The sequence below is a fragment of the Amia ocellicauda genome, chromosome 7 (genome assembly GCF_036373705.1).
Source record: "Amia ocellicauda isolate fAmiCal2 chromosome 7, fAmiCal2.hap1, whole genome shotgun sequence".
Classification (NCBI taxonomy): Eukaryota; Metazoa; Chordata; class Actinopteri; order Amiiformes; family Amiidae; genus Amia; species Amia ocellicauda.
In genome coordinates, this window is record NC_089856.1 from 40729510 (window position 1) to 40742806 (window position 13297).

General features: G+C 45.2%; 1 protein-coding gene across 2 annotated transcripts; it reads right to left on the minus strand.

The window, feature by feature from the left end:
• Positions 1 to 62: 62 nt before the first annotated feature.
• mfn1b (mitofusin 1b) lies at positions 63 to 12790 on the minus strand. 2 transcript variants are annotated; one of them, XM_066709619.1, is made up of 18 exons: positions 12572 to 12790; positions 10599 to 10721; positions 10097 to 10232; positions 9825 to 9987; positions 8638 to 8762; positions 8258 to 8366; positions 7336 to 7443; positions 6901 to 7054; positions 5264 to 5331; positions 4008 to 4129; positions 3490 to 3616; positions 3285 to 3389; positions 3072 to 3174; positions 2444 to 2670; positions 2063 to 2218; positions 1747 to 1943; positions 1516 to 1650; positions 63 to 1322 (listed from the first exon to the last, which is right to left on the minus strand). In XM_066709619.1, exons 2-18 carry the CDS (start codon positions 10714 to 10716, stop codon positions 1253 to 1255), a joined length of 2223 nt encoding a protein of 740 aa, XP_066565716.1. In that variant the 5' UTR covers positions 10717 to 10721; positions 12572 to 12790; the 3' UTR covers positions 63 to 1252. The 2 variants fall into 2 exon arrangements, with proteins under 2 accessions (XP_066565716.1, XP_066565715.1); XM_066709618.1 differs by having other exon boundaries at positions 10599 to 10725; positions 12572 to 12789.
• Between the last annotated feature and the right edge of the window lie 507 nt (positions 12791 to 13297).

Here is a 13297-nt window from a genome sequence, read left to right on the forward strand (position 1 = left end):
TTGTTTTCAAACCCGGCACAGCTTTATTCAAACGCTCGCTCATTACAACAACAAAAGGGGCATTTAATGTTTTTCACACATTCATTCTTTATTTGCATATTTTCTCCCGTATAATATAAATAAATGAGGTAACTACGAAGTCACTTTTTTTGGCCCTTTCCAAAAAACAAAATGGTTTAATTGACAAAATATTGAATTCTTGTACAGTGGAAAAGGCTTCCTGAATTTCCTGAAGATCAATAAAAGATTACCAAGGTCTAATTTGTACAAACCGTTACAGAAAAACAGATATAAAACAGTTTCTGATAATCAAAAGGTTATATACAAATTTTGGCTGTAGTATCGTGTGTAGTATTTAATCTGCCTCAGTATCGGCATCTGACTTGCCAAATGGAGTCTTATTTAACTAGATAAGAGATTCACTTCAACAAAAAACCTTCCATCAGACCCCAGTGTTTTAAGATTGTCTGGTTCACTTTAAAAGGGCACACAAGCTCCAGGGTCCTGTCCTGTCCTGTCCTGTAATGTGTAAATTAGTATTGCAGAAAAAGGAAAAAAAAAAAAAAAAAAAAAAAATCACATTATATCTTGCATCTCTAAGGGGAAACTTAAAAGGTAAAATGGCAAAATAATTTGGGAAAATAAACAAATCACAGATAAATTAGGAGGTTGTAATATATAATCCTTAGGGTTCTTCAACAAATGGTAAAATCAGACTCTTGGTGGGTTTAACTAACGAGCAGCACTGGACACCAGCCCCCCGGCTGCGCAGAGCTGCCTGCTCTAGTGTTCTTCAGCACGGCTCTGGAACATTCCAGCTGCGTTCTTATGAAGGGCCTGCTCTCGCGGTTCCCGACTGCTCTACCACAGGAAACGGACGAGCGATGTTTCCAGCCGTCGGCTCCCTGGCGGAGTTCCCCTCTGTAGCCCCAGACAGCGCCCCCTGCTGCCGGGGAGGTCGCTGTGCACCAACACACAGCTTGCCCAGCTCCCGGCCCAGGGGTTGGGCTGCTTGCATCTGCCACAGCTGCAGCTCATGATCTGAGTGGACAATGTCTGCTTTTATTGAATGTCTTTTGGTTTTTCCATTAAAATCTTGTATACAAATTCCTTCATGGGCTGATTCGGTGCAGGCCTCGATACGTAGAAATTAGTGGGGGGGAATCTTTTTAAACAAAGGTAGGTCTTCATTTTGTATTTTGTAAAAGAAGAATCCCCCTCCTGGACGGGGCGGGGGCCGGGCAGCTATGCGTTACTGCGGAGGCTGCAGATACTGCCTGGTGAAGCTCTCCAGCTCGTCCTCGAGTCCGGTCGCTTTGTGTCTAAGAAAAGGAAGGGTAACAGAGTGTAAAGCAAGGTAATCGCCAAACAAAAACTTGAGACACTATAGCGTCTCCGCTTGGCATCAGGACTGGGGAACCTTGTAGTAGTGGAAGGCTAGTCTTGGTCTTTTTTTTTTTTCCCCCACCGCACCTCACCATTGCAAAAACATCATTCTTAAGCCACCCCACTCACCGCAGTGCCTTGGAGCGCTCATGCACCCTCTGCAGACGCTCGATCTTTCTGTCCAGCCGACTGATCTCCCCCTCCAGCTCCCTCTGGGTCAGATCCACCTGCTGGCACAGTCGGGCGAAGGTGGAAGCCATCTCCCTGAGAGACACGCACAGATCAGTACTGGCCTAGTGCGAGGTCAGCCGCAGGCACGTCCTGTTGGGCCCGAGGGTGGAGTACGAGGCAGGGACTTACTGCTGGACCTGGTGGCTGCAGTTGGCGCTGGTGAAGCTCACGATCATCTGCAGCTTCTCGGTGGCGTAGTCCACGAACTGGCGCTTGAAGGCCCTCTCCTTGGCTTTGGTGGTCCAGGTGAGCTTCTCGTAGAGGTAGAGCAGCCCGTACAGGCCCATGGTCAGAGCGATCAGCCGCCAACCCACCGTCCTCCACACCTGCCGGTGAGACGGGGGTCAGACACGCCAGGCACAGCCAGAGAGGGGAAAACAAGGCTGGACTGAAACGCCCTATCCCCAATACATATTGCCCAAGTTTGTAACAGAGGTCTACTTGCCACGCCACCCACGATGACGACACTCATGGATGTACGCGAGGTGAGGGATGCCAGGCCCGTGGCCATGGACAGCATTAGCTCCTCCTGAGACAGGCTGTCCTGGGCTCCGGGGGGGACACCGGCTCCTGTCGGGGTCATGGCCGGAGCTCGAGGAATCTGCAGGAGCAAATAAACATCCGTGACCATCGACTAGAAACGCAAAACTTCATACTTCCCATATCATCAAACTCTCTGCCCAGACCATCCCATCGAACCACAGCTTTTAAACAATTTTCATTCATATCTTGTGTTCGTATGGGTTGCAGTTCATCAGAAGTTAAAAAAGAAATGAAAGCTATGTTCCCCTCCTGAACAAAAGAATCTCACTTCAGCCCTACCCACCTGCAAGCTGCCGTCCACCAGTCGGAGGGCGCGCTTGGCATTGCTGGGGCCCAGGAAGCGGTTGACCAGTGCGGTCCAGCCCATCGAGAAGCGGAACTCGATGTTCTCCTGGAAGTCCGAGCACAGGGAGCCGCAGTTCAGGTCGTAGCTGAGGTCGAACTTCCTGCAGGGGATCAGCATCTGCAGTTGGGAAGATGCGGCGGAGGGCAGCAGGGGCTGCAGGCTCTCTGAGAAGCAGACCGCAGGAAAGCACAATGAACACTCACACACCCTGCACACGACACGCTCACTTTGTTGTGTTTTGGAGATCCTAGATAACACCCAGTACACCCGTTCCTAGATGACACCATCTGATCTTGTATAGTGTAATGAAGCCAGCGTGGTATTCAATATTCACCCCATCAGCACCTCTGAACCACTCCCAAACACATGCACTCCTTCATGTTGTGAGTTTTCTACAGTCAATTACAGTTTAATGCAGTAAATATGTGACTGTATCTTAATTATACTGTGCTCTTGCCAATCTTGTTGCAAGTCTTTTTGGTTAAAGACATCTGCCAAATCAGTAAATAGTACTACTACAAGTACTACTAATAACCAGAACTCTTGCAGCTCTGTCAGTGCGTACCAATCATCTGCTGCTGGGCCGCGTGCACGGAGGCGTTGACCGCGCTGGAGCAGCGGAACGCCAGGTTCTTGCCCATGCCCTCCTCAATGTGCTTCAGCAGCTCCTGCAGCGACAGAGAGACAGGACGGAGTGAGCTCTTATTCTGCCATCTCTCGCTACATTTCTACCTCTACAGTTTATTGGGAGGGCGTCTGCCCACAGTTGCAAACTTACAGCCTTGTACACCTTCAGGACCTGCGCCGAGGGGTGGAAGTCGGCGTGGAACTCGTCCAGCAGCACAGAGAGCCGGCAGATCTCCTCCGCCATGGCGTTGGAAACCTTTCGAAGTTGCAGAAGATCAAAATTAAAATAACAGAGCACATGAAATCCGCCCCTTAAGCAGCATTACCAGGCCTGTGCTGAAAAGACGGATTCTTACGTTGTTCTCCACTTCTTCGGTAACTATCTTGATCTTCCTCTTGATTTCCTCAGTCAGTAGGTTGAGCTGATTGCGAACGAACTCCAATCGGTCTGTCTGGTCGTCCTTCTCCTCCAGAGAGTGGACTCTAGGGCAGGAGGACAAGGGTAGTGGTGAGAGACTCGCATGTCACTGAGTGACCCTTGTGTACTGGCTGAGCTTTTGTGCCTGGCTCTCACAAGCCCTTCATGTAAAGAAAGGCCTGTCCAAACATCTATGATGCATTCAGTCCTGTTTAGATTCCACACGGACTGTAACATTTCTGAAGCTCTTGCAGACCAGTATTAACCAACAGCCTGAGAATATTCTTCCTAGATCTCAGTTTCTTAAATTGGCTGCTAGAAAAATCAGCACCACCACCTTGGGACATTTTCCAGCGATGTATTTATTTTTTGAAGAGTCGGCATTTAAACCACACAGAACACACATACAGTAAAAAAAAAAAAAAAGAGAGTTTAAGAGTAAGAACACATGCTCACCTCTTTTCTGCTGCAGCAATATTGATGCTGTCCATGATGTCTTTCACAGTCTGGGTGATTTGCTTGGCCCTGATCGTGTGCTGCTCAAACTTAGTTTTCACTGCTGACTGCGAGATACACTCCTGCGAGGCCAACACGAGTTACTGTGACAGAGCCGGGGCGGCGCTCACGAAGAGACAACAAACCGGGACAAGATACGGGCCTGCTGCTGGCTAACTCAAAACGGAAAACACAACCTCCTGTTCCTCACCGCCAGGAACACAGAGAAAGCAAAGTGCAAAACTCAGCAGCAGCAGAGCCGTATCTTAATCCAAAACGCTTCTTTAACATTGTCACAATAACTCGACAAATTAAAAAAAAAAAAAAAAGATAAAACTGGTAATATGCAAAACATAGGCAACTTAAAATACAGCATGCTTGTAGTTTTCAAGATTATTCTTCGTGTTTTTTTTACAATTGTCCCCATGCACTTTTCCAAATTAAAAGTCATTTAAAATTAATTTGACCTTTTTTTTGGGAAATTCTATTACATATAGTAGTAATCAATAACTTGTGTGTTAGGCCACAAATATATCCAACCTATCAAGGAAAGTAAGCAGTAATTAAAAACTAAATAAGCAAGCAAGTAAAGGAAAAGCCATTGAAAAGGGAAGGGAAAAAGAAGGACAAGGGATATGAAGAAACAAAAGAGGAAATGGTTAGCTCCTCGCCGAAGTAAATCTAGACTTCAGCAATGAAGACGCAGGTTGAAGAACGTGCACAGAGCGCAGGGCGGAGCCGGCGGCAGCAGAGGGGGGAGACTGGGAGAACAGGGTTAGACTGCCTCCACCGTACGGCACGGCAGGCACCTCACACTTTGAGCCGCTGAGTCAATGTCACAATAAGCTGCAAGGATGCTGGCTGCTAAGTGTGTTTTAATTTCCCTGACTACCAGAGAAAATGACTAAATGAAAATGTTAATTGATCAGCTTTGCCCAGTCTGCTCTGGATAAACATTGCACATGTGTGTGTGTCTGTCAGTTTGTGATTTGCATCAATGCCCTATTTTAATATCTATGTGTGGCTAACATGAAAACCATGATAAGTGGTTCCTCTTTCATTGGCTAAAACCCTCAAGTGAGAGGATCTTCTGCTTTGAGTAAAAAACAACAAAACAAAAAAAAAAACACCTTGGTTGCCACTCAACTGCAGAGAAAGCCCTGTGAATGAGTGTTAGTAGCCGCGCTCAGGACAGGAGAGACACTCGGCACACTTGCCTCAAAGGTCCTCTCAAAGTCCTGGAACTCCTTCAGCCTCTCCTGGAAGCCTTCAGCTAAAGCCCCGCCTGCAACAGAGGGCACAAGCACAACATGTACAACGTTAGGTGTGTGTGTGTGTGTGTGTGTGTGTGTGTGTGTGTGTGTGTGTGTGTGTGTGTGTGTGTGTGTGTGTGTGTGTGTGTGTGTGTGTGTGTGTGTGTGTGTGTGTGTGTGTGTGTGTGTGTGTGTGTGTGTGTGTGTGTGTGTGTGTGTGTGTGTGTGTGTGTGTGTGTGTGTGTGTGTGTGTGTGTGTGTGTGTTGGTAGGGATGGGGATCGAAACCTGGTTCTATTAAGGACCCGGTTACAAATTTCTCAAAACCCGAAGATCAATAAGGTCCAAGCTTATCAATACTGCTATCGAGACTAGTGGGTAATATAATGTAACGTTAACTTATGTCTCGAGAGACGAGAGTCATGTAATTTAAATCAAATCACTGGTGCACAAACATACATCGATTGTCTAATAACATTACTAAATTCAACTGAATTGCCTGCCAACCGCCTTTAAACTAAACGAAGAAGAATTTAATTGCGTCACGCCCTAATTCGCTTCATTTCTCATTTCGTTGCTTGCTAGGATGGCTGAACGTACTAAGCGGTCAAAGGCTTGGCTACATTTTAATAAAGCCAGAGATGAGGAAGCGACATGTAATTTATGTTCGCAGGTAATTTCTTGCAAGGGAGGGCCACTACAGCAATGATTAAGCACCTCAATGTTGTGCATCAGTTAAAGGGAAAATGCAGAACCTTCGGGTTGCAACGGTGCCAACTCTGGCTGCCACTGGAGGACAGTCATCCTCCTCCACCCAAGGTATGCATGGTAAGCGCACCCCAACTTCGTAGCAAGTCTCCATCTTTGACAATAATAAGCCGATTCAGGGCTCTACAGTGCAACTATTTCACTCGCATATACCCCTAAAATTAGATACGTGCACGAACCGGAAAAATGATGTGTGAAGAGCTGTCGATTCGTTTTTCTTTTTGTTGTGTAAGGCATAATATTTATTGTATTTATGTATATTATTTATTTTCTTTGCTGTTGGAAAAAACGTGTTGGACATTTTGCTGCCGATGTATTATTTTACTGTTCTCATAGTTATACGTTATGTTGAAATCTGATAATTAAAGACTCACAGTTTTTGCAATAATAGGAATAACAGTTTTGTTATTTACTGTTGTCTCGTCTTTAAACCAAATAATAGAAAAGTATCGATAGTGGTATCGATAAAGACTCGGATCGTTAAGCAATCTCGAAAATGGTATCAATATCAATAAAAATTAACGATCCCCATCCCTAGTGTTGGGGGAGGGTCTTTAACTTCTCAATCCAGACATTTGTTCAGATTGGGAAGATATGAACCCCATGCAATATTTAACAAAATCTCATGGGGGGGAAAAAATAATTCAGCACCTGATTTTGATGATTTTCCCCAAAAGTTTTCATTAAAATAAAAACCTGTGTTCTACAATCTAAACCCTGCATAGGAAGTATGGAAATATAACACTTTTATCACAGTTTCAATCATATCGCATTCTCCACATACACACAATTGCATACAGTCACGCTCCCCGAGGCCCCTGTGCCCGTGCGTACCAGCCTCTGGCATGCCCTGTGCCCGGTGCATGCGGGCGTTCAGCACCTCCTTGGCCGAGACGAAGAAGATGCGGTTGGGCGCCTGGGCCTGGTCCACCACCCGCAGCTCCTCCACCAGGAAGCTCACGCAGCGCTCCATGTGTTGCCGCCGCACCTGCCAGGAGACACCCGGCCTGAGCATCACACAGACAGAGCCACAGCTGGCCTGAGCGTTGCCCAGGTACCGTGCAGAGACACTGCCTTCCCTCACAACACAGCACTGGCCCGAGCCAAGTACTTGTCTCCAGTAACAGAGAAATTACCCTTAAATGCAAACTCATAACAAAACAATGCAGAGTTTGCGGCAATAGTTGTGGCTTTGCGTATCTATACGCGTTGACATGCAAATGGTGTGACACTGCCAGGTTGTTGTTTTTTGCCATGAACGCCACTTACATCTTCCATGTACTCCGGCTCCGAGGCAGACGCATCCCAGCGGTTGTTCAGGATGAAGATGTTGGGCTTTGAAAGACGCTCGTTTACTTTGTGGAAAAAGTGTTTCTCCTTTAATAAGGAAAGAAAGTGCAGGGGGAGGGGGAAATTAAAAAAGTTTCACTAAATCTAATCTTATATACATTTCGCGAGATTCAAAACGCTTTTTTTTGGTTTTTGTTTTCCCCTCCAGTTTTAGAATACATATATTTACAAACAATTTTATTACAAAGAGCTACTTGATATGGTTGATAGTAATTGCTTAAAGGTCAAACAACTCTGATTAAACACTGACTACAGCTCATATCTGTGAGTGCAGGTCTGGCCATGTGACAGTGCGATTGTGCGATACAACAGCCACAACAGTTTATTTCGAGATCGCGACACACAGCAGCGGCTACTGCAGGAACCAGACCAGACTAGCCGATGCCCTGAAGAGCAGCAGGTCTCTCTCAGCAGCTCCAGCACAGACAACTGGCTCTGTGATCGACTGTGTGCTCTGGAATGCCACAGAGGCCTCAGCCAGGACAAACAGCTATAAGGGGGCATTGTGTCAACAGCTGTAAATAACCTCCTGAGATAACTGGACTGCTCTGAAGTAAACAGAGACCCCTGTTACTATAGTTTATGGCAGATACAGTATTTCCCATTTCAGTTTTCAGGCTAACACACAACACAAAGAAAAGCAACATCTTCGCTGCTCTCTTCCGAGTACATGTTTAACAAAGTACTATATCTAAATGTTGAGTGCACACACAACCACCCAGGGCAGGGTGTTCCCACATTGGCAGGGGGTGGGGTTTGACCCGGGCCTGTTAACGGCATCACAGCACTGCGACACAGATTTATCAGCATCTGGGATGTCTACAGTAACCGAAGCACCTACCGTGTTCATGAGAGTGGACTCAGAGTTGGCCACCAGAACGAACACATCAGCATCCAGACAGAATTTATCGATCCAGCTGTCCAGCTCCGTGGTCACGTCCGTCCCTGGGCTGAAAGGAACAGATAAATTCCATAAGCCCTGGCCCGATACGGATTACTGTACAAGACTTACTCAATGTGTGGTCACAAGAGACCACAGAAACCAGCTTCTGGGAGAAGCTCAGGGGAAAAGAAAAACCCTGTAATAATTTCACTACTTCTTCCTTATCTAAGGTGACCAGGTAGCAGCTAAACCTCAGCTTACTTAGAAAGTGTGCTTGTGAAAACATCATAGACTTCCCTGTCAAAGGAAAAGGGTCTGGCTGGGAGGCCATACCGTACCTGTCCACAAGGACCAAGTCGTCCCTCAGCAGCGCACACTTGGTTTTGGGCCAGAACACCTTGACCAGGCAGCCGGCATCCAGACTCTTGTCCATGTGTAGGGCATGGGCCAGCTGGTTCACGGTCTGTGGACAGAGAGAGGAGCTGTGACAGGAGGCCCGGGAACCCTGCACACAGCAACGCTCCTAAGTAGTAGCTGTTGGAGTAGTAGTAAAATCAGAGGTGGTAGTAGTAGCACTAGCAGTCTTAGTAGTGGTAGTAAAAAATAAAACTTTCCTGAACCACTCTGAAAACTAATCGTTGCTGTATTATATTATTATTTTTGGTCTGGTCTCTTTTAAATTGTAAATGCCACAATATGTGAAATCAGGAGATGCCTGCCCTAAAAAACTGGCACTGCAAGACAGAGGCCTGGCATTCCAGAGATCAGCATCCGCGTAAAAGCCATTAGAGAAACAGACAGCTTGTAAAAAACAGTAATAGACAGCTTAATGATTTATCATGGAGGACTGGCCATTGGTCAATACAACAGAAAACTAGTTCACTTGCTAAACCATTTTGTATTGAGTATCAATAAGATACTTAACACCAAAAAAATAAAACTGCTTGTTATTTAATTTTATACACAGCAATAAAATATTGAAGGTCAGATGAAAAGGACCTTGCTACCTACATGTTTTGTGATTGCTGTATAAAATTCATCTCAGGCCAACTGAATAAAGCCATTCACAAAGTAGGTAATCGTCTGCTATGCTGTGGCAGGCTCGTCTGAATGCAGATTTACAGCTGACAGGAGAATTATGGGGCCAGTTATTATATAATTTAAAAAAAACGCACGACTACACAATCAGAATTTCCCTCCCGAGCTGAAGTGTCACTCAGTGAAGGAGTGTGCTGTATTCACCCTGCAGTGCATGCAACAGTGTTAAGCCTTTACTGACAAACACGTTCCCCTGTGAGCTAAAAATCTCCTCTACTCGAGGAAGACTACTTGATAAATGGGTGGCTGCTGCAGCCCGGTCTCTGAGGGCTGTGCCAGGGGGGGGAGTATTGTCATAAACCCAGAAAAGCCACTGCCATAATCCAGACCCAGATACAGAACTCTAAACTATATCAAATCACCAACTTTAAAGAACAGTAACTAGACATGTACTGCGAGAGAGAAACGTGTTTAGTCTGTGCTTCACCTTGACGCTCTTCTCCTCCTCCGACCCCTCGGTCTTGAGGAAGGCCTTGTCCTCGTCCGTGCCCTCCACGCTCAGGAAGCAGTTGGTGGTGTGTCCGATTCCACTGGGCAGGACGCGATCGCGCAGCATGGCGTTGATCACCGTGCTCTTGCCATTGCTGGTCCTGCAGAGGAGAGGGGAGGGAACCATGACAGTTGAAAACAATTAAAATAAACCAATGCAAGAGAATGCACCACATTTTGTAAAGCAGAACGTTGTTTTGTGTTCCTTACCTGCCAAAAAATGCCACTTTCATGTGTCTCCGAGCCAGCACCTCACCGATCACAGCCAGCTTGCTTGCATAGGCCTGAATCTGTGCCTTCTGCTGCTCACTGGCTATCTGCTCCAGCTGCTCATCCTTACAGGTCTCTGATATCACCATTTGAAGAAAGAAAAAGACAGAAAAAATGAGAAAAAGAAAGAACACAAACATTCCATTCCAGATCATCTAGGATGGATTTCTAAGATCCCACAGTCTGCTCTCATTAGACAGTCTGCTCCTAATACCTTTCAGACTTCGATATTATCAGCCTCCAAAAACAACAGCTGCACAATCCAACATTTATCTTTTTTTTTTTTTTTTTTTAACATTAACCTCCAGATTAAAAAAAAATATATATATATGTGGAAGCCCAACAAGTAAGAAAGTTATATTATCTTGCTAGCTGTATAGTGTGAACCCTTTCAGTCCGTCTAGTGTAGTTCAGTGACGGGACTTTATCCTCATAAACTTACCCTCCAAGAACTCTGCCCCTTCGCTGACATACCCCAGCAGCTGGTCAAAGACTGCGCTGATCTTCTTTTTTGCCACCACAAAGTGCTTGAGAGGGGAGAAGTCTTGTTGTTGCTCCATGCTGCCTTCCTTGGGAACAATAAATCAAATACAAAGCAGGTGAACTCCGTTTGACCGCACCACACCACACTGCACAACAGATTGAACATTTATATACTGCATTTACATCAGTTTAGTCTGTCAGGCCTCATCTTTGCATAAGCAAAGTTTGGGGCCCTTTTCTCTTGTATCAAAACAACACAATAATACTCATGTGCCTCTCAGAAGGAAAGCAAACATTTAAAGAGTTTTATAATAACAAAAACACCAATAAATACATGTTGGTTACTTCATCAGTTTTAATGGAAACTGCTTAATTACACCATATCTGAACAATATCCAGCCTTGTGGTAGCAGAGAAAGATACAATTGTCAAACTGAAAATCTAAAATAAAAAACAGCAATGCAATTCAGTGCAAACTGCAAACTAACACAAAATGAACACTGATCCCATCATGATTATGTGAATTAGGAGTGGGCTTCATATTCTCTTAAGCATTTTTCTAGGACAGTGGAGGAGATTAGGGAGCAAATTTCACATGCAAATATACAAGATAGTATAAACATATTCTCTAGGAGAGAAGTAATGTTGATGTTATTGTTAATGTAAAGAGACAATGGCACAACAAGACAACAGAGAGCTATAAACTATAATATATATATAACTATAAATTTAAATTTCATAACAGGAAATAATTTTGCATTGTGGATTCTTTTTATTTGGTTTGAAGGCATTTGTGTGTCAACAGCCTATTAAACCGCACAGATGAGTCACACATTTCCATGTAATGCTTTCACACTCCACCTCCCTTCAGTATAATCCCTGCAGCCTTTATATAGATATCATACACAGTGCATAGCCCTGCCCAACCACACAGCTGACAAAACAATCACAATGCCATGGTCTTAGACTACACTAGAGATTTACAGTTGTGGAAGCATACGAAAAGTCACAAAACAACACATGTGCATTAAACTCATGCAGGAAAGGACCACCTGCAGGTCTCGAAATAACTGACCATACCTATCTGTATGCCCGTCTGCGAAAATACTGAGCAGTTGCTGTAACTTGCTATATGAAAAGCCTGTTTTGTTGATTACATTTTCAGAAATATAACATTGTTAATCTTACATTATAAGCAAAGTTATATGTGGATTCGCTTCAGTAACGTACTGGTCCTGTAGGCCCTAATAACCCTGAATAAACAATTAATTATCCATAAAGCCATAACAGCTATATCAATAATTATAACATGCATGGTTTATTGTGGCCTGTATTGAGTATGATAGTGTCATGTTGACGTGTAGTGTTAGAGTGTCAGTACTGTCTCTTCAGTGACTTTAAAGTCCATCGATATTACTCGCAATAAAAGCAGACAATGACCTCTAACCCACAAAACGCAAATTCTAAAATCGGACCTGCTGGCACAATGACCTCCCCACACAATGACCTGCTGACACAATGACCTAACCACAGAAGGGTCGTACGAACTGCAATCGTAGCATTCTTTACCAGCACCGATTAAACCCTAGTTACCTGTATTGGAAGAGGTACTTAACACATGTATTCGCTAGTACTAAATTATTAACTATTCTGGTGAGTTAGTATTGTGTCAATTTCGTTTACTTATTGATAGAAAACAAAAACGAAACCGCAATGGACTACACAGCTGCCCTCACCACAGAGCCCTGAGAGAGAAGTACAGATCTGCACCAACTCACACTGTGCAGTTTACGGCATCGAGCAGCGACCATTATACGTCTTACCTAAAATATACAAGTTATGTCACGACCAGCTGCCCCTGCATGCTGCACCGCTGACACCGCATTTCGGTTTTATTTTGAAGAGCACTTTTAGGCAAGAAACTCGGCTTACCTGGGTCGCTGGGCCTGTCTGTGGCAGTATTAATTGCTCATACCAGATCTAATCTACTCTACTCGGGTCGTTACTGTACGGTGCGGGACTTGTGCGGTCGATAGAGGCTCAGCCGTAAAGGTATTTCTCCCCAAACCCCGCAGCGGCCGGGCGGACTGAGCTGGCTACTTCAGTGCGGCGCAGCGAGCGGGGGGCGGCCTTACACGGTCCGTATCGCTAACCGTCCGGGCGGAAACATGAGCAGCGGACAACCGACGAATTTGTACCCACTTCAATTCACTGATTCACACTATTATTATTATCGGATAGCTACATATATACAGATGGAAACTTTCAAATGAAACTGAAAAGCAAGATAAGCGTGGATTTGTTTTCTATTAAGCTTCGGAAACACATCCACTCGCATGGTTAGACTACACGGAGTCTCCGAAAATAGTTCCGGGGGAAACAAATGTCATCATAGTACCGGCGGCCGAGGGAGGCTCGTCTGCGGCAGCCAATCACGATCAGGAAGAGGAGGGACCGAAATGTAGACCGCCAATCAGAGACGCGTATGATGCCCATGTGACACAGACATCTGCAAGTGCTCGATTGGCGGTTTCCGGTCTTTACTGGGCAGATGAGGGACATTTTAATCGGATTTGCTTGTTGACAAACCGTGCAGTGCAGCCGGTGTTTGTGCTCTTGGTGTATTTGTACAGTCGAGCCCATTGTCTCCTGTCAGAG

What these genes read in the sequence shown, in the direction of transcription:
- mfn1b (XM_066709619.1), bottom strand. Translation starts at nt 10,716, where the DNA reads ATGGAGCAACAACAAGACTTCTCCCCTCTCAAGCACTTTGTGGTGGCA. An exon ending in ACAGGGCATGCCAGAGGCTG is followed by an intron (nt 5,332 to 6,900) that starts GTACGCACGGGC and finishes CCTCTGTTGCAG; the next exon opens with GCGGGGCTTTAGCTGAAGGC. An exon ending in GGCCCAGCAGCAGATGATTG is followed by an intron (nt 2,671 to 3,071) that starts GTACGCACTGAC and finishes TCTGCTTCTCAG; the next exon opens with AGAGCCTGCAGCCCCTGCTG.